The sequence below is a fragment of the Xenia sp. Carnegie-2017 genome, unplaced genomic scaffold (genome assembly GCF_021976095.1).
Source record: "Xenia sp. Carnegie-2017 unplaced genomic scaffold, XeniaSp_v1 HiC_scaffold_21, whole genome shotgun sequence".
Lineage (NCBI taxonomy): Eukaryota > Metazoa > Cnidaria > Anthozoa > Malacalcyonacea > Xeniidae > Xenia > Xenia sp. Carnegie-2017.
This window is the reverse complement of record NW_025813484.1, coordinates 4,764,619-4,788,790: the sequence shown is the minus strand read 5'-3', so window position 1 is coordinate 4,788,790 and position 24,172 is coordinate 4,764,619. Positions and strand designations below refer to the sequence as shown.

The window sequence follows — 24,172 nt, the reverse complement described above, 5'->3', positions numbered from 1 at the left end:
TTTTCAAGACTGAATTCAAGATTTATTCTCTTCTTAAAAACCCAGTTTCAATTACAAATTTCGAACACATAAATACTTGGGAAATTTAAAAACAAAGACCAGTATTCTTTTCGCACTCAAACTTGTGGTGTCATTGGATTAAGGAAAAATATTCAGCATTGAGTTTCTTAAAATTAACTAACTAAAACAAGTGCCTATTACTTTGAAAGTAAAAAAAACAGCATTAAAAGTAGGAATTATGATGTCGATGGCATTACCAAAGAACACAATCGTGTTTTGGTGCTTTGCAGTTGAAGGCTTTGCTGAACTGTGGAAAATTTGATAACGGCACTCGCACTCTAAGAATATAATAAATATAATATAATCCAATTCAACCAAGGTCCAATCTAATTCAATCCAATACTATTAAATGAACTCATGAAACGTTTACAAATTTCGGGCTATACGCAGTCTGTAGGATAAAGAAAAAATGTAAGCAAATGACCTGGTGTCCAAAAACATTTTTTCTCTCTGTTTTGTATGTAAAATATGTTAAAAACAAAATGTCCACCCATTTCTTTCCATTCTTAAACTGTGCAGATTAACGCCAGTCTCTTCTATAAAAAACCACATGCTACATCCTACACAATATACATGGCGTTTTTACCTGGCTGGATTTAACGAGTGTGAGTCGTATTTCAAATTATAGTCGATCACTTCGCTGCGATATTTTGAGCACCAAGTCTAAAAGAAAAGAAACACATAGTTCAAAAGTTAATGTTAAATCGGATGCAGAGTTTGTTGGTTCATTCTTTGCTCGTTGTTCAACGAACCAGATACAATGAAACAAAGTTCAACGGCAAAAGTCAGCAAGATAGTTACAAAGTTCAAATGATAAAATCTAAAATAACAGACTAAAAGAAACAGGACACATGCGAGCGACACACATCACAACCAACAATCTTAGCATTTATTTCTCCGTAGCAGCCATATTCAACCGCCCCAAACAAAAATTTAAGTACAAAAGGACGAGAATTCAAGTATGGCACAGTCATCGATATGTATATGTGGACTGGATCTTGGTATAAATACTATACAAAAGCTAGCATTATATGTGCATTTCATATAGCAAAACTTTCTCAACTACGTAGGCCAGCAGCATTACTCTCAAAATGTTCGTAATTCACACATTATCAACTAACATCGAAGAAACAAAGCTGAAAAACAGAAAAACAAAACAAACCAGGAGCACAGAGCTTAAAAGAAGATGAAAACCATCTGACGAGCTCATTCAACGAGCGCCCACTAAATCAAACTAATTATACCGCAAGGAAAATCAACCAATATGACAAAAGACTCGCAGACAATTGAATTTTGCTAGAAAATTTCCTAGAAACGAATACAAATTATAATGTATATTAAATATGAGCGTCTACAAGTTTTACCTGACCGAAAGCAATGAAAATAGCTGCTCGTTTGTGAAGTCTAATCCTGGTAATTTTGCCTCCTCTCCATTGGTTTCACGCCACTTCATGTACGCCTGTTGAAAAAGATAATTTAGAGACATGCATATAAGTATGTATAAAAAGTAAAACTTCTCTTTGACAGAAATGCAATCAAAACTTAGCAATAACTCAAACTTTTTAACTAGTATTTATGGCGCAAGGAAAGCCATGTACGTGTACCAAAACATATTTCAAATGACTTTTGTAAACAAAGCGTTTCATCCACTTCATAAAACATGGCAAGGACTGGATGAATAAAAAATATGCTAAAATTTGCCGCATTAGGGGTTGACGGTTGCAGCTTAGTTTCAAAATAATGATAATCAATTGATATTGACATGCTCGTGCACGTTGTATGCACAGTTGTTTTGAAGAAAATTTTCTTAATTTTATGGTAGAACCAAAGTATGATCACAGCTCTTCGAATCTTGCAACTTCCTGCAGCCTTCATATGTCATAATGACAGCAAATGCTTATGCTGGATAATGGCGTGGACCATATTTATATAGATAATAATTAAAAATAATTAAATTGACATGGGCCTTCACAACTATCGAAATGTGGACAAATCTATAAATTCTTCCTTACTGGAAACGTGAAAACAGAACCATTTAAACGTATAAATCCTTATTGGGATAAAAGTTTAGGATATCGAATTTGATACCCAGTCTTCTCACTGATTAACTGGTCGGGCACACAGTCTGACAAGAAATTTCTTGTTTGTACACATTGATATAGCTACCAGTGTGCTCTGCATGGGTGCAATCAATTTACTGCCTTACACGATAAGCGTACTTGAGTCCTCCATTATCGGCAATATTTTCAGAGAGTGTCATCTTCCCGTCTAACTAAAATAGAATACACACGATCTTAACACTATAAGTACATAACGGAAGGCAAGAAAAAACACGCATTCAGAGTTTTACATCATCACATAATATCGACAAAAATGTGAGTCATGTGACCATGTGCGTGTGTTTGTACCAAATACCACGGTATAGGAAGCAAACAGTAGTCCCACTTCGCCGTGCAATTTGGTGCTGTATATTTAATTAGATTACGGGCGCCGGTTAGCCATCTCAGCGCTCCTATTGGTCAGAACTGCGTAGTAAGATATCCGCAACAAAAATTTTCAGTAGAGTGCGACTGCTGTTTGCTTTTATGTACTGTGCTAAGAACGCTAAAGCTCACTAAGGTTGGCATCACTTCCCATATAAAACAGGTAATCATTTAAAATCGCAAAATTAACGATTGATTTTTTTACTTTGCCTTCATTTTGCGATTATCTTCCAAGACCATAACCATACTGAGAACGTAAATTTGTGGGGGTGACTGGTTCGTGATATTTATTCATATATTCCGATGTGCCAGACTGATTCCTATTTTTTGCAAAATGCTTAATTCCTTCTGTGAATTGCTTTCAAAAGATAACAGTCGGGAACAACTGAATATATGAATTAAACACACAACGTTGGGACGTCCGTATCTAAAGAATGGGTATGCACGACCTAATCAACACTAACCTTTCTGCCGTAGACATACGTACTGTTGTACACATTAACCAAGCATTGTGATCTCGCGTCGAAGTTGTTTTTTGCCTTCTCCGTCATCCATTGTCTTAGATTACCCTTTTCATCGTAATTACTGCCTGAAGAAAGAAGAACGCCCAGTTTTAATCAAATATTGACAAGATTAATATATGTAGAAGAAACGTTGAAAGCGCTAATCGAGATTCAAAACTTAAATCGACAAGCCGGGGAGGAAGTTCAAAGACTATAATTACGACGTCAATAACGTGCTCATCATTTTATTACAAACCACGGGCCACATGCTATCAAAAGCATTACTTGTTTTATACGTTGGTCATGTGATCAGTTTGCGCGGTATATTTTACTCATACAAACAACCACAAACAAAACATTAACTGCATGAAAATGAGCATACCAAAGCATCAAATCCGTGGGTAATTTCATGACCGACGATCATACCAATGCTACCGTAGTTTAACGCCCTAATTGAATATAAAAGAATTCATTGTCATGGGTAAAAATGGAAATTCACGATAAATAATTTCAAGGACCTCGATAACAAGGCTTATAGCAGTCTGTTTCTAATTTAGTCTCTATCTAATTTACTAAAACTCAAAAATGAAAATAAGGTAAAAGCAAGTTTAGAAAGCCAATCCTATCAAAACATTTTAAAAATCAAACCTAGCTATACTATCAATATTGCTACTGTATATATACACAAGAAAAGCAGATATTAATAGAAAACATCGTCAGTTTTTCCACCTTTAAAGATGGCGGCTTGCCTCACTCCTAACTATAAAATTTTGGCGGAGTGAGATATCAAGTAGATTGGGTTCTAAGTCATTGTTCCAGTCATTTTTTCTGCAGTAACCATCATGTCTTTCAAAAACTGATGGTAATGCTTAAATGTACTACATTCATAACCAATGCAAATATTTTCATAGCTGATTGTCTTCTACAACTACGTTTTAGCAGCTATTTTATGAGTCAGTACTCGTCCTTAATTTCTTTCTATACATGCATGTTGAAATCGTCTAATGGCCATGTGGAAAAAATTGTACATGTCTTTCCTATGGTTGCCAAATTCGTCAGCCATAAGACCAGATAGCAATTTTCATGCCAAGGAGGACACGCGATTGGTAAACATTGTCGATATAAAAAACATTGTCCCTCTTCAAGCAGTTTCAATGAAACACGTGTGGTCAACCATTAACGAAGAATTGCAGGCATTCTTTCACTAGTGTTATAATATTCATGGTAAAAAACTAAAAATAAATCTCAACAAATGAGATAAGTTCACTTCAACACGTATGCAATTAAAACGTAAATAATGTCGTTAATTGCTCAAATGACTATCATCTAGAGACTTTTTCTAGCAGAACAGTCCTTTCAATTACGCATTTTCTTTAAGAGTAGTTTTTCAACTTTGCTGGACTGAAAGTCAACAACATTGTCTTCTTCACGACTGACTTCTTTAAGGAAAATCTTCGACCTTTCCATACCTTTCCTTCGCTTCTCTAAAGGTATGTTGACGGAACTGTTTACTTTTGCCAGACACTTTTGCAATATTTTTAGTTACTGTATCAACTCATGCTTTAACATAGTCGAGAGCTTACTAAAACGAATTCCTTCCAACATGGCATTTCGTTTAAAACAATAAATATTATTGGTCGTAATTTGACATTTTTCATCACTTACGTCTTTATCTTCAGTTATATTATAAGTGATATTCATTCACTTCTGGTACTGCAGAAGAGATAACCCTTTCCACCTGCCACTTCAGAAGTAAAATTCCTTTACATCTTCCACTTCAGAAGTGATATTCCTTCCAACCTGCCACTTAAGGAAGTGATATTCATTCCCACCTGCCACTTCAGAAGTGAAATTCCTTTTCACCTGCTATGCACTTCAAAAGTGATATTCCTTCCCACCTGCCACTTCAGAAGTGAAATTCCTTTCCACCTGCCACTTAAGAAGTGATATACCTTTCCACCTGCCATGCACTTCAGAAGTGATATTTCTTTCCACCTGCTATGCACTTCAGAAGTGATATTTCTTTCCACCTGCTATGCACTTCAGAAGTGATATTTCTTTTCACCTGTCACTTATGAAGTGATATTTTTTTCCACCTCCCATGAACTTCAGAAGTGATATTTCTTTCCACCTGCCACTTAAGAAGTGATACTCCTTTCCACCAGCCAGGCACTTCAAAAGTGATATTTCTTTCCACCTGCCACTTAAAAAGTGATATTCCTTCCCACCTGCCATGCACTTCAGAAATGATATTCCTTCTCACCTGACATGCACTTCAGAAGTGATATTTCTTTTCACCTGCCACTTAAGAAGTGATATTCTTTTTCACCTGCCACATAAGAAGGGATATTTCTTTTCACCTCCCACTAAAAGTGATATTACTTCCACCTGAAGAGATATTCCTTTCACCTGCCACTTAAGAGTGATATCTTTCCACCTGCCACGAAGTGATATTCTTTTCACCTGCCACTTAAGATATTTTCACCTGCCATGCACTTCAGAAGTGATATTTCTTTTCACCTGCCATGCACTTCAGAAGTGATATTTCTTTCCACCTGCCACTAAGAAGTGATTCTCCTTTCCACCTGCCACTTGAAGTGATACTCTTTTCACCTCCCACTTAACAAGTGATATTCCTTTCCACCTGCCACTGAAGAGATATTCCTTTCACCTCCACTTAAGAGTGATATTCCTTTCCACCTGCCACGAAGTGATATTTTTTTCACCTGCCACTTAAGAAGTGATATTTCTTTTCACCTGCCATGCACTTCAGAAGTGATATTTCTTTCCACATGCCATTTAAGAAGAGATATTCCTTTTCATCTGCCACTTAAGAAATGATATTTCTTTCCACCTGCCACTTCAGAAGTGATATTCTTTTCCACCTGCCACTTATGAAGTGATAGTTCTTTCCACCTGCCACGAAGTGATATTTTTTCACCTGCCACTTAAGAAGTGATATTTCTTTCCACATGCCATTTAAGAAGAGATATTTCTTTTCACCTGCCACTTAAGAAGTGATATTTCTTTCCACCTGCCACTTCAGAAGTGATATTCTTTTCCACCTGCCACTTATGAAGTGATAGTTCTTTCCACCTGCCACGAAGTGATATTTTTTCACCTGCCACCTAAGAAGTGATATTTCTTTCCACATGCCATTTAAGAAGAGATATTTCTTTTCACCTGCCACTTAAGAAGTGATATTCATTCCCACCTGCCACTTATGAAGTGATAGTTCTTTCCACCTGCCATGCACTTCAGAAGTGATATTTCTTTCCACCTGCCACTTATGAAGTGATATTTCTTTCCCCCTGACACTTAAGAAGTGACATTTCTTTCCACCTGCCATGCACTTCAGAAGTGATTCCTTTTCACACAGTAATTCCCTCACAACAACATCATTAGTTATGATTTCAACAATATTTCTTTATCTTTAGTGACTATTGAGTTAAAACTGGAATCTGATCGAGTTTCTACGTCTTTTTCCACATCACTTGTTGCTCCTTTAATCGTCAAAATTTCTCTCGAAATCGTACGTCTCTTGCTTATTTCTTCTTCGTTTCTCTTATTTTCCTAAACTCTATAATCTTTCGACAACCTGTTTTTGCTCTGTACTCTTTCTTCATCTGCCAGTCTCTTCCCGTTCTTTTTGAACTACTCCTTCATTAGCAAAATATGTTTCAATTTTTCCTGTAACCACGCTTTGGCATACCACTAATTCTCAACGTTAAACATAGTTATCGACACTATACAGCCATATTATATTCTTCATGCATAACATATATGATAGTCTTACTTTAACTGCTCGGGTCCATAAAACGGCTTGTTCAAAATTCCAGCAAGAACATCTAGAACAACATGAAATGAAGTTTTAACTTGAGAGGAGGGGAAAGTCTTAACAGTCGGTGGAATTGTTGCGATTTAGCAAATAGGACGAATTGTCAAAGATTAGCTAAGTTTATAGCTGCATGAATATATAGGTTCACGGCAAGCAAAGAGTTTTGTGCAATTTTAGCTAACTTCAAAAACTTGACGTTTACTTCAATACTTACATATTTTGTTCTTTAAAGGATAATAAAACGCGTTCACTGCAACAGGAGGAGCAGGAAACCTAATGGAACAAAGCAAAGTTATTATTGTAAAGGACTGGATGTTCACTAAGAAAAGAGAACCGCGCCTTTATCAAAGAGATGCTCCATGGCTGTTCAGTTCGTATCTCTGAAATACAAACTGAAGATCTTAAATGGCTAAATAATTTCTTTATTTGGAATATTGATTTATAAGTGTAGTGCTCTACAAAGTCTTCTTTTGGTACTCTTCTATAAGTGAAGTGATGATTTATACGAATCATTCGGGATTGACTTTTGGATTATTTCATGTTTCTGGCCAAACAGCAAAATATTAGCTAACAACTTAAAAAGTTTTTCGTGTACTTTAATCGTTGTTTCTTTGGGATTCTATTACCAAAAACATTAATAAGATAAGAATCTTTCTTGTTTTGCAGAAAGAAATGCAGTTTGCATTCATTACAACAAAGATTACATTTAACCAAAAATTTATGTCTTAATCTATATATTAATTTGCACTGAAATATTTAACAAGAAGCTTGATTTGTACTTTTTATAGTTTTTAAAACACGTTTGTTATTGAATGATTTATAATGCAGCGTTTATCAAATGTTTAAAATACTTTTTGCAGGGTATTTTTTACTTTTCTTGGAAATCATCACCATCACTTATACACAAAACAAAGTTGATCTTCCGAACGATCGAATTGAATAAATAAATATATAAATAAAAAATAAATAAATAGATAAAAATTAGATAAATAAATAAATAGATAAATAAATGAATAAACAAATAAACAAACAAATGTCGTTTTAAGACACAAAGCGTATTAACACATGTTTAAATTTCAATTCTTATAAGTAAACACAACATAAATCATAATTCAAGCATCTCATGAGGTATTAAATCTTTAACAGTCCAGCTTGGAAATCGCCAGGTTTATTATAAATTTTCTGAAATACATCCAATCAATGAATTTACCAATCGGTCAAGATTCCCACGATTGGTAAATTAATTGATTGGATGTATTTCAGAAATTGCAATCGGTATGATTATAGTTTATTCCATCAGATATTTCTGTCTCCTGCATGGTATTCTATTGATTTCTGCTGTTCTTGGAATTATTGTGTTACTACCTATAGCGGCGTTTATAAAAACGCTTGTTTCTTCCATATATATATAAACATGTGCTTTTGTATTTGACTTTAGACTGGCTTTTGTTGTCCATCCTTATGCAGTTTGTGTAATAACATATTGTGTAATCGTGTCGACTTCAATCTTTGTCTCGTGCACTTACCTTTGATCATCGGGTTGATTATCTAAGGCCTTCAGTCTATCTATAACTCGGGCTTTTAAAACTTTCAGTTTGTTGTCGAAGAAGTTTGTGTTATTCACAAGATACTACAAAAAAATAATCATAATTACGTTCAAAAAAACTCAACTTTCATGTTGCAGATAATGATGAAGGCAATTTAATGACTTTCAATGATAAACGCTTTTTAACTTAAAAGTGCGCAGTACTCTTATACTTTTAGACATTTTGTCAAAACACCGTTTGCATCTGTCTGGCTTCGTAACTCGATCTATCGCTTCAAAAAGCCTCGTGTATGTGCGACCCAACTTTTACACACACATTTAATAAAAAAAGCTCGCTGTAGTGTTTTTATTTTTTGCACTGTTTAGTAATTCTTGAATTTTAGATCATTGTACTTGTGGAAATTTTCGTTCTTTACTAACAACTGCTGCCAAGCATGTTTTTGAATTGAAAAAAAGATTGTGCTCTTTCATTGCTTTTCAGCCCATCAGGAAACTGTATTTATAGTGCATATTCACTTTTCTACAGTGTAAATTACGGGATTTCCACAGTTCAATTACCGATAAACCGCACTGCAGTCGAGAAAATATGTCAAAATTATAATACTAGTGATGTAAAATATAAAGAAGTAGCTAACAATAAGTTTCAAAATTGATTTATATGGATTAAAAGGTTGTTCATTTATGAACTTGAACAATACAAAAAGTAAATTGAGCTACAAGAAAGCTCTTGATATAAAATCTTCGCACACGATCTATTTATATGTTCACAATGTAGAGTTAAAAAACTCCTTACTTACGTACATTTTCGTACATTTTGTTCAATTTTGCCGTGTCTTGAACAAATAAAGGATAACCAACGCTTTCTTTCATTTTCATCAACTAAAAAAAAGTGTAAGATGAGAAAATTAAATCATGGCGAAAATTAGTAACATGATAAAACATGGTTTCGAGAATGCGAAGTATAAAAGGTGTCCCAAAAAAATGAACCAACGTAAATAAAATATGTATTCGCTTAAGTTATTAAGCGCAATAACGTAACTAGAATTTAAAATTGTTTGATGAACTTGTGCGCCTCTGCATGGAATTTGCTAGAGTTTGTACAGTATTAAAAAAAGTTTAAACCTAAAAGTACTATCATACCCTGGTTTTTACCTTAAATTCATTACGCAAAACCTTTGTAAAGCCAAAGGAAAATTAATTGAGTAATAACAGCCACAAAAACGTAATCATATTTTCCATAAATTGCAACAAACACGGAGAAGCATAAGACTAAATTTAAGCAGTTGGAAAAAATAGCCATTGCCGATTAACTATCTTATGCAGATTTCATTTTGATGCATACATAATTATTTCACAGTTTCTACCCCCCCAAATTTAGGGGGTCCCAAAATGCGTTCTAGGGGTGGGTCGAAAATTTTTGAATTTCTAGGGTGGGTATGTCTATGTAGGGTGGGTTCGAGATTTTCCCTATTAGAAAATTAAAAATAGATGAAATGCATCTATGATAAAAAAGTTAATAACTTCAAAGTTCAACATCACTCAATTTTTGCCCCCATGTTATTGCATCATCTATCTTCATATTACCATATAAGGGACCAAAAATATCTCCCAAATTTGACACCATGTTATTGCATCAGCCATTGATTGCATCAGCCATTGATTGCATCAGCCATTAATTGCATCCATAGACTTTATCAGTGTTGTATATAGTATGCATAGAGAGACCATAAATAAGTCTAAAATCAGCTTTCCCGTAGAAAAAAACGAATTTTTTTTCGGCTCGTATGTAGGGGTGGGTAAGGAAATTTTGGACCCAAATGTAGGGTGGGTTACCAATTTGGGGTGGGTATGTCTATGTAGGGGTGGGTTCCAACCCTCTAGAAACTATGTATTTGAATGGGTTCCGACACCTTGTATAGTCCACAACAAAAAATTTTACAGAGACCACTGACTATTCACTACCTTCAAACGTGCCCCAGCCCGGGTTTTATCATCCATCCACTCGAGCTCTTTTAATCCTTCACTAAACTGCTTTCGCACTTCATAGAAAAGATCAAACACCTATAGAGAATAAAAGCGTCATGTTTAATGTTAGCAATCAACATAATTTGACAAAAAGCGATGTGTTATTCGTCCCTAAAGTTCTATACTAAGATTTTTCCTCTTTCTTACTACAACTTTGTGGACGACAACATACCCTCTGCCTGGCATTTTGGGAAAGATATCTTTCGGCGTACAACTTTGCAATGGGGTATTCGAAGTATTTATTGGTTTCATCGACACATAATCGTCGTCTTGCTGGCGGAGTTTCGACTCCTGATACTACACTGACGTATTTGTTACGTGCATTTCGGAAATCCTCGGGTAATGCCGCGATCATATTATTCACAAGAACCCACGTGATTTCACGGGTGATAGTTCTAAATACAAAGTCGTATACATTTCAAAACGATTCCAAGAACTGCCTATAATGCATGTGTGCGGTTATACCTATTGGAGAAAATTCATAGTACCGTTTTATAAAGTAACTACAAGAGATAAATGCCAATATTTGGGACAAGTGTTATGTTTACTCTATTCACACAATAGAAATTAAAGTCGTGGTTCAGGTTGCACAAAGGTCGAATAAAAATTTCTTTATTATAAGAGAACGATTTGAACTGTGCAATTGCTGTTTTTATAAAATATTTTTCCAAGATTACAAAATTTCTATATCGTAAGAAAAATATAATCACCGTTTTAAAAACTTTGAAAATTTTTGCTATCCAATGGATAACGCTATCCAGGCTTAGTGCGACCGGCCCCAGACACAAATATTATTGACTAATTTTAATGTTACAGAAAGCTAATGATAACTAAGAAAATATAAGACGGTTTTTTTCTTAGATTGTAGCTTCCATTGTGCATTTCAACTGAAAGAGAGAGGAGCAGTATTTTTCTGTAAAGACGGAAGAAACGAGGCTAACAAAAAATTTTTTTGGCATGAAACATTGCTGGCTAGCTACTTGAAAAAAGGAGATATGCATTTTAGTATGTTGTTTGAAATGCTAACATAATAGAAGCGTGGTAAGAACTACACATAAGAACGTCACTTTTCGTGTGTTCTTCCCCAGATTAAAATTCGTACATGGATTTTATATTTTGCTTGTTCACTTTATTTCGAAAACAAAACGCTTAGCATTCATCGGTCCATACACTACGGGGAAATAATGGACGACCAAAAATGTTGCATTACATTGTTGAGCTAGTGTGTGTTGTTCAAACCACGCGCTAAAAAATGTTGAGGTACGCTTTGATGACCATGGTAAAAAGAAAATGTTGAGTGCTGTAGAGAGAAAAGTTTGAGCAAGTTCAAATACTTCTCTCAACAACGCTCAACAGCACCACTCAACAGGGTGTGCAAATGCTCTAAACAAGTTGAGTCAACAATGTTGAGCGCTTGTTCGGTCAACAGGTTGAGACCGTTTGTACGTAGCCTATATATGGTCATATAAGTGAAAACGTTGTATCGCCTGTGATGTCAAAATCTTTGCACCTTCAGTTTATTTATTGAGATGACTGGCTTCAACCAAAATCACAATACATAGCTACAACCATAAGAGATATAGCTACATTGCAAATTCTTCAAAACTTATTTCAAAGAAAAAATACTAGTTTTAAGTATATTTTTCCTAAAACAAGAAAAATATCTTGTCTCTACTATAAGAAAATTATCTTATTAAATGTGTCATGGGCAAAATTATATGACCTAATGTGTTGATAAAAACATCTTAAAACTAGTCATTTTGTCTTATTGGTAAGATCATAAGATAAATAATCTCATATATAAGAAATTATATCTTAATGCAAAATATATTACTAATCACACCGAGATAAATTTTCTTGCTAAGATTAATTTTCCTGTTATTAAAAAGTGAATTCTTAAATCAAGAAAGTTTTTCTTATTACCAGATTTATTTTATAAAATAAGAAAAAATTATCTAGACAAGTTTTGAAGAATTTGCGGTGTAGTTGTAGGTTGTTGCTATTTATAGCTAAAATGATGTTTGAGGTACTGTAAATATTTTATTTCAAAAAGAATACCATGTATAGTGTTTTCAGTCAAACTTACTCTTTTGAATGCTGAGCCATGAAGCGAACAATCAACTGTAACTTTGCCGGTGAGTAAACCAACACTTGTGTGTCGTTAACAACCGATTTTCCAACGGCACTCAGAACTTCATTAAAATAAATCGTCCAGTTGAACTACAGAAAAACATTACGAAGCATATAATTTGCTTGATTTTAAACAAAATAATACATGCGCTCTACATGTGTTAAATGTATATTCATACATTCAGTAGTGCCCGACTGAATTCTTTAGAAAGCGGGCCAAATGACCCCTCCCCCCCCTTCAATTAACGTTCCAGCTGTAAAAACACTTCCCCGCTCCAATTAACGTTCTAGCTACGTAAGTATAGGCTTAATAAAGTGCATGTGAATCGAAATTTTTTATCTCATAATAGCAAGCAGGATGAGAGATAATCGATTGAACAACACAATCATGGGTAGGTTTTAATTGTCCAAATTTGTTCAAATTGATGATAAAAATATTGTATTCCGATTATGTCTGCAACTCTATAAAATTGCGTACGAGAAACAGATAACTTTAGAACAAATGTTTTAAATTTTCGTCACCATGTATTGATGGTTAATTGATTTGCAAGTTGTCTTTAATTCATTTAATTGATTGAGCTCCAAATGGTTGAGTTCAGGAAGCCGGTTGCACGAAGCCTGAATGATGGTATCCATTGGATAGTAATTTTTTAAAAGTTAGGAAAAAAATGTTTATATTTCTTTGCGATATTGAAATTTCGTAATTCTAGAACCAATATTTTATTTCATTGATTTTACAGTTCAAATAGCAGATTTTTCGATTTAGCTAAGAGATTTTTGAAGCGTTCAAAAATATTGCAAGTCCAGTGGATAGCGCTATTCGGCCCTTCGTGCAACTGGCCACAGATCGGTTTTCACACAAACTCAGGTATAGATATATAAGCATACGCGTGCAGTGTGGTTGTTATTTCACAATAAGGCAGATAATAAACAGCTGGGGCGGGTCGTACGAAGATAGATGACAACCATGTAAGGTTGTAGCACATTTTGATATTGTTGTATTAATATATATGAAATGGACAAAATTTAAATAATCATTGAAACACTTCATCTCTCACTCCTTCTTTTCATAAAGTATACCAGGAGTGTTTCTATGACTAGAATTTCAATATCTAATAAATTCTTCCAAAGTTGCTGCTCTTTTTCTTTGAGGTGGTGGTCTGCTTTGACATATTATTTATCAACCAGACAGCAGGTACGGCTAAGCCGACATTAACGTTTTACTTGACTCTGAAGATGACTACCGCTAAGGTTTTCAAAACGTCAGACAACATTAACACAAACAGTCCTTCTCAGGACTCTACTATCCTGGACGATCTACATGTACAAACATGTACAACTAAATTTCTTAAAACATGAAACTGTACCAAAAGAACAGCCGAAAAGATTGAATATAAAAAATCTATAAGACACCTAAACAATAAATTTTTAACTTCGCTATTGCCGGTCCCAAGCCCTGATGAGAAAGGAGAAGGGTTAAAAAAAGACCTGGCATGCTTTATACTGCGGTATATACGTTTTTCTAAATATTTTGAATAGTCAGCTAAATTGATCACACTAAAATTCATTAAGATTGCGAAACAACATTGCTTTTTAATGATGAAAAAAACGATCTCCAGAGTGAAGAAAATTGCCGTTTCCGACGTTCTACAAACTCAAAATTTTTCAGGGAGCATGCCCCGGACTCCCCTGGTGGCTCGCGCCTTTGGCGCTCGGCACTAGTCACAAAAGGCTAGATCCATCCCTGATGATCGCTGCATCAACAACTAACAAACATCTTCGGGGACTCTACTAACCTGGACGATCTACTTCTACAAACATGTAGTGATACTCACATGTTCAAACCATTTACTATAAGGTTGCTATAGTTGAATCAAATTTTATACTTTCATTAGATTTGCGCCTCAGGTTGCCTGAAGTTGTTTGAAGTAGGCTAATGATGACTGTATTTGATTTTAAAGCTTAGTAAGTCTCTAACCTTGCCATGAGACTGCTCATTCAACTCAGCCACAGTCATCTCCTTTGTGAAATTACCTGTCTTGTTCAGATAATACTTCAACTACAAATTTTAAACACAACGTTATTTACTAGAAGTGACAGACGGGATGTATATGAAAGAGCCCAAAAGTGTAAAAACTATACACACCGAGAAACCTTTCTTCTACACATGATTATATTATATATATATAGCATGCATTATAGATTTTTAGCAGTTTGTCGTATAAAAGAAAATATACATATGCCTTTCGTTTCCATCATCAAAATTACGTGAAATATTTTTAGAATCGAATCTATTTTCGATGTTATACTAACGTTTTACACGACTTTATACTTGGTGGCTAAAATGCATGGCATCATGTTTGTTTGCCAAAAGGCAAAACGCCAATGGAGGTCCGAAAAGATTCTTCGCTCACGAAACAAATGTTCACCTACATACCGTTAAGAATATCCTTTCTATTTGCAGTACATCACTAACAGAGGAGTGAATACCAAGTAATTTAAAGGTTGTGTTCATGTACCGCCTGTAAGCCTCTTGTAACACAAGTTCTCTCTACAAATTAACATCGAAATTAAGAAATAAAGAATCGACAATTTCCATTTGAATAGGTTCAGGATACGGTTGTACGAAGCCTGGATAGTTTTATAGTTCGGATACTATATTTTTCAAACTTGTACAAAAGCGGTTATAGCTATTCTTTTCTTGCGATAGTGAAACTTTGCAATTCTAGAATAAACGGTTTATTCCATTGACTGTTCAGTCCAAATCGCAAAATTTCTCCTTAGATTATTGAAGCGTTCAAAAATATCGCAAGTCCAGTGATAGCGCAATTCGGCCTTCTTGCATGCAACCGGCCCGAGATAACAATTGTTTTTTAACCAATACCTAGCTAATTCAAATCGAAAATATACCTTATATTCCTAATTTCAATTGAGTATGCACACACTGAGAAAACAAGTTACTTTTGATATAGGTAAAATCACGAGGGAGGTATCGTAAGTTTCTTATAGGCCGTTATTATATACGAAATAGTCTTTGTTTTGAAAGGTCACCACTGGTTAGCTAAAATCATAAAATTTTATTTGCACTGTTTCTTAATTGCAGTTGACATCCGCGGGCAACAATCTAACATGACTTAACACAAAGAGTTTCAGACATTTTTATAAATTTGCATGTAAAATCAATAACGAGCGACTTTTCGAGAGAACTTACTTATCAAAAATTCGTAAAATACGGGATATTATAAGCTGAGCTCGATGCTCATAGTCAATGGGAAGCAAAAGAAACGTACCGGCTGATCTTCGTCAGTCATTGACGACTTCTTTATCGTACCAACGATTCCTCCACCGACCTAAAACAAAAACGACACTTTCTTGGTAAAATAACAAAACTGAAAAGATGCGACCACACATGCATCATGATGTGTAATGTAAGCGTCACTTCCGGCAAAATGGCGCGCTTTTATTGGCTTAGAAACATTTTTGCCGGTCCATTATTTTCCGTAAAGGACTACGGTCTAAATCGCGTAGTTTTACAGTCATTAGTAAACAGACTTCGTAAAGCAAAACGCAAAAAAAAAGAAACAAAAAACCATTGACGAATATAAGTCGAAGGAAAAACACTCGGAAAACGGTTTAACTATCCAGATGATACAATTTGAAACGATTTCTTTTTACTGAAAACTACAAAAGTGAAAGACAACCATTACAAAGAACAAAGAAGAGAAAGAAAGAAAGCTTTGTTTCAGGTCAAATTATGCCATATAATAAACCTTTTAAAACTTCTTTCTTGGTCTTTCCTGAGAAACACGGACCTTTTTGTACAATATTTTTAGGCAATAATACTTACAGTAATTTTGTTTACAGACGTATTGTAAGGCAAAGGTGTCACGTCGGAAGAAACCAACACTCCTACGCCAAAATCACGCAAAACACGACCCAAGATTTTTTCGAGAGTCCAGTTCGCATTTAAGGGAGTTGAGATGTAGGTCTTCAGCAAATTACGAATGAGAACTTTACCGGAATTTTCAATGTACTTTACATTCATGCACGAAGTATAGTAGTTAAACATTTTGCCAACTGCGGAACCAGAAATCTGTGAAAATAAATGTTCGATGTCATTATGTATAGCCACGGGGACCAAAAAGTTCGATAATTGGTAGGGGGGGACATTGTATGTTTATATGTTTTAATCCACTTTAAGCCACAATCACAATTGACTTTCACCTAATAAACTAGAGCATGCACATAGTATGGACCCTCTCAGTTCTCAATCTTCCGCGGTCCATAAGCAAGCGCCCTATCTGGTAGAAAAGTGTTTTTTTTGCTGAAGTACGATTGAGGCTGTTTTCGAACAAAGATATGACAGAGAAGCGCTAAGTTGATTTCACTCATTCAGCTTTTCAAATTTTAGAGAGTAATGTGCAAGTTGTGGATTTAAATAGAGAGGGGGCACAGGGTGCTCAACCCTCTAGGCAATGAACTACAGGGGTGCATAGAGGGTGCAAATTGCAAAAATAAAATTGAAATCAATCTTACTTTTAATGAAAAAGCCTTTATTGACTATATCATTAAAGTGTATTGGCTGTCAATGATATTTATTTTGATTAAAAGGTATAGATGATATCTATTTTGTCGACCAAAACGGGAACTAGTATCCACTTTAAATATTGAGTACGTTAATAAATAATCAGTTTCAAACCACTGAACCATAGCTGATCACTAAGCCAAGAACCCTCCCCGCGCTGTGCCTTTGTTGAAAAAACTTGGAGGCAAGAAAACGCCACTAACGCACCATTTCTACGCCAAGAAACCTTCGTACGAACTAAAAAATGTTATTAATCTACAATTGAATTCTGTATTTATCTATATTGGAGAAGCATTTTGTGTTTTTGAATCGAGGGAAAGTTATAAGCAAGGCTTTTTTGCCCGATTACTTTGAAAATTCCGAACTCGACCTTAACGACAGTTGCTATGGGTGCGAAACCGGTCTATAGCACGACCAAACTTGCTAGCGGCGTCGCTTCACAAGACTGTACCTTTCTTGAATAACCATTATCGAGAAAAGTGGCAATATTGTCTTGAATTCTTTTATTAACGATCGTAAAAGACACGAGTAAACTGTCTTCATCAGGAACGAAGTTATTCTCTACGAAACCTCCACAGCTGAACTGGTAAAAATCATCACACGGGTCAACGGATGTATTTAGTTTCTTTGATATTTCTGGAAACAAAAAAAATGAAAATGGATTCTTAAGGACAAGTTTACGTGTATGAAATCAAATTGTTAGAGTTGCTAAAAAAATTAGCTATTGCACAGTTGATAAACTAGTCTCGAAAAAACTAAATTTTAGACATCAACTTTTACACGTACACTTTTGCAATGCGATAACGTACAGTTTCTTGCAGTTATAAGTGTTTTGTCAAATGTCAAATAAGAGATTAGTTACAAAAGTCATTGCAGTGCGGCAGTATTAGTGCGGGGAAAGAAACGTATATATCTCTCCTAATATTGCTATACGTCGGCAGAAACCCTCTACTAGTTTACTGCCATAATATTAAGCCCTTAATCACCGAGCGCGAGGTCTTTACGGAGAAATAACGGACCGAAGTGTTTTTATACAGACCGAGCTCGTAGGGCGAGGTTTGTACAAAAAAACAGAGGTCCGAGAAAGCGAGGTTATTAAAAGGATTATTATATAGCATTATTTGACCTGAAATGAAGCTTGTTTTCTTTCTCGTCCTTGCTGTTTTTTACCGGTTGGCTTTCACTTTTCTAGTTTTCGTCCATAAAAAATACATTGTTTCAAATTGTATCGTCTGGCTTGTTAAGCTGTTTTCCAAGTATTTTTCATTCGAATCACATTCGTAAATGGTTTTTTGTTTCGTTTATTTTGCGTTTTGCTCTTTGCTTTACGAAGTTTGTTTACACTTAACTGTAAAATTACGGGTTTTTGGACCGTGGTCAATTACGGCAAAATAATGGCCGGCAAAAATGTTTCTGAGCCAATAAAGCGCTTCATTTTGCCGGAAGTGACTTTTGCCATATAATAATAATAATTAGTAGAAATATTTATGGAAAACCTGAGCTATTTTTTCAAGGAGTTAAATTATTTTTTTAAGATATCGCCTCTCCAATAAACAATTGCCAGCTTGCGTTGTTTCAACTGTTAGAACTGAGCAATAATTTGAGGTTTTAGCTACGTAAGAATCAGTACAGTTTTTGTAGAATCATTTTAGACCTTGTAGTCTCATATAAGTTACGTTCAATAGCAATACATAAAGTTATAATGATGTTGAAGTTATAACTACTGTGAAAATCGTTTTTACACATAACTGACTCGTTTCATTGCAGTCTACATACGCCAAGATTAGAAATAAATAAAACTTATAAAAATATATATACTACAGTAACTCAACAGTATTTATCCAAAATATCTTTTATGTAAAGTTTAACGCATCAGATGTCGCCGAGGTTTGTCCGATTCACAATGACCTCGAGGGAATAAAGTCGAAATGTTGCTGTTGAATTTTTTTGTTTTAACTCAAATTTCCAACTACGAAATGCTGTTTTCAGGGTTTATCTCTCTTAGTATTTGCGATAAAATGGGCACAAATAAATAAACGAAGGAACAAATTTAGCTATCGTATTTCTGTTCTTTAAAATGCCCTGCGACAAGCTGATTCGTATGTAGCCAAAAAGCCAAATCTTCATACACTCCTCTCAATTGCGAGAACAACTTTTGTGGAATCATGGACAACAGTTGCCAGAATAAACTGCACTAAAGATACATACATTTCAAAGACATTTCTCCTCACTAGAGATTGTACTTTAAGGAGGAAAGATAAAGTTTATCATATATCACAGAGACATGTTTGATCAACCGAGATCTCACTTTAAGGAGGAAAGGTAAAGTCATATTACCATATATTTAACAAGACAATGAACACAACGAAACGAAAGTAGAAACGCCAACAGCAACGATATCTTACATCGGAGGTACGTCTGAAACAATGTCACGTATCTCACAACCATACAGGGCTTCCGAAGCCATTGGAGTCTGGGTATCCGGACAACCACAGTCAAGGAGTCCCCTACAAGAAGGGCAACCACAACCAAACAAATTTGGCTTCTTGCTTGCTTAGTTTTTGAATTGCGTACCAATTTTTAAATCATTGAAATCAATAAACATTAAACAAACATAGGCTTGGGAAGCTATGGGTGTCTGGGTGTCCTAATTAAATGAAGAAAACCAAGTAAAAATTACCAACATCAAGCAATTTCGTAAATAATTTAATTATTGCGCATGATGACATAGTGAGCATTATGGAACAGCCACAACTTCTAAAAGCTGTCAAAAGCCATGCTGCTACGACAAGTACCTACTGACCAACGTTGGTGCTCGTATTTCACATTCTTTTCTTACTAGAAAGCAGTGGTATCATCACATGAATTTATTTTCTATTTCTTGGTCATAAGCCATGTCGAAGACAGGTAATTGCAGTGCTGTCTTTATACGAGTTAATTTAGCGATTATAATAAATATCGCGTGCATGAAGACCAAATTTGTCGTTCTCGTTCTCGCATTAATTAGCTTTGTACATGTTTTGTCTACAATCACATCGCACTACAGCGTAAAAACAATTACATTAAACAATTGGCATCGCACTTCAAAACGCATTTCATACGATGGATAAAGAAAGAAGTTTATCAACTTTATAGATGACAGAGGATAAACAAAGAATGATTTAAAGTGGTTATGCAACGAATTTTTTGCTATGCTTTTTGTTAGGTTATTAAAATATTTAGCTTTTGAGAAGCAATTTGGTGCATAAATGACTTTCGTGCGTTGAGTAGACGTTAACTAAATTTATTTCCAAACTTTGTCATTTCGTGCGAACTTTTTTGCTGCCGTTTTTGTTCGTTGTGACGCAAGAACGAGTACCGCCCACTGTTATGTATAATACACTAGATAACGCTCCATGTATAAAATATAGTAAGATAATTGAAACCGGAAGTTGGCTCATCTGATTATGAACTTTGTGGGGGTATCGGTCCCACCCTACTATACTTTTGTATTACAAAATCACAGTTTTGCGTTTTATTCGTTCTACAAACTTTTGATTAGAGAAAATTTTTGCGAAAGGAACAGAACAACCGGCAAAAAATTTAATCCTAAAAAGTTTGTCTTCTTGGCTTTATAATGGCAGAAAATTGAGATGGTACAAGGTCGACCTGCATTGTTTTGAAACAAACTGGAGTTTATATGATGCTGCTGCTTCTTAAAAAATGTAAATACACTACAGAATCCTACTACTGCTACCAAAATTTCATCTGCAATGACGTTTATGGAAGATTGCTACAAATTTAGTTAACATCACTTTGTTATTCACATCGCTAATAGCATAATAATTTCAAATACGTCTTTATTATATCAGTGAAGAAACAAAACAAATCGACATAGAAAAATAATTAGAAAGACATTTTGATGAACAATAGTAAGTTGAAAACGGTATCATCAAACTCTACGACATGTACATCATCAAAATATGCGAACTAAAGTACCTGTTGTCATTAAGCGAAGCAAAGTTTTCAACCAATTCCTATGTGAGCAACTTCAATATCGATGAATATGTTGAAGATAATGAATACCTCTGTTTTTACTTTGTTGTAAATTTGTAATTTAAGTATTCATCTTCTAAAAATGCCTCGCACGGCTGAAATTGTCCTCGTAACCTTCAACTTTCTAATTTTCAACCTTCAACTTTTCAATACAACTTGCCATCTTATTTTTCAGTCGTTACAAAGCCAGAAAAACAGAGCCTCTACATGTCATAAAAATTTTGCCTTAATCAGAAGTTTGTAAAAGGAATAAAAACGTGAAAACTATGATTTTGTAATACAAAAGTATAGTAAAGTGGGACCGATACCCCCATGAAGCCAGTAGCAAATAATCGCTCTTTCCGGCTTCAATATTCCCAAGAGATACGTTATCCAGTCAAATATACATATCAGTGGTACCGCCCCCTAAATACTTTATAGTATTTGTTATAGCGTGCGAGGTATTTGTCGTGATTTTACAAGATTTTTAAGGGTAAAAACCAAATAATTTTGTTTGAAATCAAATCAAATCCTTTTAATACAAGTTATTCTCGGATATGCGGTAAAGAGTTCTCAAATAGTACTTAATCACACAAATTTTGAATATGTATAATACTACCTCTAATACAATTCATATAAGTACATTAGCAATAGTGTGGCATTTAAGATGAAAATTTTTTGTGCACGACGACCAATCTTTTGCACAAGAAAGCATAAAATGTCGAAACGAGAACTGATGAACGGACATAATCCTTCTATACACAATAATCCAAAGAAATAATAGTAGTGTTTATTCAATGAATATTATGTCTTTGATATAAGTTGTTAGAAGTTTAAAATAAGTGATGAATAAAGCAAAGTTAATATTTGACTTATTTGTTAAGTATGAAGTGCAATTTCAATATTGCCAAACATATTTGATGGAAGGTATAATGGAGAACATATCTTGTGATTAATGAATACATAAAATGCATAACCAACAACACCTAGAAAAGAGATTTTGTGCAAGTAGTATAACACATCATGCTGTTCATGGGTAGCAGTCATTAAATCAAAAGAGTTTCATATAAGCTATTAAATGTTTGCTATTTACAGTGCAATATATTTGCTATAATTTGCAATTTCGATGCCCGTGTAGAGCTTTATTGGGCAAACTACCAAGATGGGATGATAAAAGTCTTCAATAGCTGAATAAAAGAGTCACACTACTCAACTGGGTCAATATGATCAGTGTGGAAATATCTTAAATATAAATATGTATAAAATGCAATCCACAGTCAGAGTTATGTAAATATTTGGAATTATAAGTTAGCAGAATTACATATCACATACAAGAGACACTCAGATCTTCCTTGTATAAAATTTCTTTGGTTTTTTCACAAGTTCATGGCCTTTACTACACTTTATTCGTATTGATTGCACGTTCTTGTTCTTGTTATTGTTCCTCGCGTCATATGAAACCACTTGGCAATGTACATGGCCAACAGACATATGTTCGTTTTATCTCGGTTTAGCAGTTCTTCGATAATGCTAGCATTCCTTTATCACAGGTAGAAAATCTTTTTTTAAACACTGTTTCAGATTTCAAGATTTTACCACTTCACGATTCATATTCTAGTACGAATTTCCAAAGTTTGTAGAACATAAACACGGATGTGGCTATAGCGTCGAAATTTTGTTTATGTTTGTGGACAAAATTCACTGGTTATATTCGCTTTTGACGATCTGTCTTCTCGGTAGAAGACAGATGGATAGCTACTATTTTATTTTATGGAGTATTATCGCAACGGATTTAGTTCAAACTGCCAGCAATACAACATTCTTCACTCCATCGCTGCTCGTCGCTATTAATTCTATACGCCATGTCGAAAGGTGGTGCTCGTTTTACGTCATCGCCAATGTCAAAAGTTCGCACAAAATTGACAAAAATCGCAACTTTAGGCGACTGTAGAAACAGTTGGAAAAGGCCAATCTTAATTATGTTTTCAGAATTCTATCAGGAAAGAGACTCTTATAAAATAAGCTAATAAAAGCAAAGTGAAAAATTCGTTGCATAACTACTTTAACGGTTTACGTACGCACAGTTGAGAGGCCCATTCATCGATTATGTTCGGATACATATGCGATTAAAACCATTGAGTGATTAAAACCAAGTGACCAAGCACACACGTACAACGTATCAAATTTCCTAAATTTCGACCGATGAAAAACAAACTTGAATTTCTTCGAACGACTATTACGTTATAGCAGACGGGAATTATTTCGAAGCAGTAAGAATTCATTATAATAATAGCGTCTTAACGTGTAGCACAAGCATAATTGTGAAAACATAGAACACCGTCGTACCTGCAGCAGTTATAATGCAAGATGTATCATAGCACACGTTCCCCATTTTCGCATCTCCAGTATTTTTTTCGTGGATGTAAAGAGCGACGAACGCAATCGACAGAACAATGAATAATACAAGCAATGCCACTATTATTCTAAGTACAATTCTTGTTATTGAAGGCCGACGTAGTTCTGTGACAAGATTGCTAGTCGATTCATCCATGTGGTGTCAGAATCAAAGGACAGCTAATTTGCACAAATTCATTTGCTGTACGCGCAATTTTAAGTTATGATATATATAAATATATGATATATATATATATATATATATATAAAGATATGATTATAAATTTATTAAATCAGCTGTTACGCTCAGGTTAAAATGATTATCACTACGATTGACGGCGGATAACGGAAGCTGGGATGCTGAAGTTATCGCATATTCAATAGTTATAATCTGGTAGCACTATCCAAGAATAGCTCTATTTTGCACGTTCGACGGACATTTATAGTAGAAGCAGGAAACTTAGCTTAAAATAACCGTCTTGTGATCCTTTTTACGAATATCGCTGTTTCCAGCTCCAAATATAACCTCTATACGTGTAAAGGAGGTTTTAATTGTGGCACTTCGTATCCTCCACGTGATAACGAGGCTGAGTT

At 34.8% G+C, this 24,172-nt stretch overlaps 1 protein-coding gene across 1 annotated transcript; it reads right to left on the bottom strand.

Moving 5' to 3' along the window:
• LOC124444570 (membrane metallo-endopeptidase-like 1) lies at window positions 1-23,892 on the bottom strand. The gene is made up of 19 exons (XM_046995185.1): window positions 23,531-23,892; window positions 17,622-17,806; window positions 16,433-16,678; window positions 15,876-15,935; window positions 15,023-15,136; window positions 14,564-14,644; window positions 12,542-12,675; window positions 10,628-10,850; window positions 10,393-10,491; window positions 9,232-9,309; window positions 8,411-8,514; window positions 7,099-7,157; window positions 6,843-6,894; window positions 3,410-3,495; window positions 3,008-3,132; window positions 2,267-2,332; window positions 1,425-1,519; window positions 647-723; window positions 1-338 (listed from the first exon to the last, which is right to left on the bottom strand). Exons 1-18 carry the CDS (start codon window positions 23,733-23,735, stop codon window positions 693-695), a joined length of 2,043 nt encoding a protein of 680 aa, XP_046851141.1. The 5' UTR covers window positions 23,736-23,892; the 3' UTR covers window positions 1-338; window positions 647-692.
• Between the last annotated feature and the right edge of the window lie 280 nt (window positions 23,893-24,172).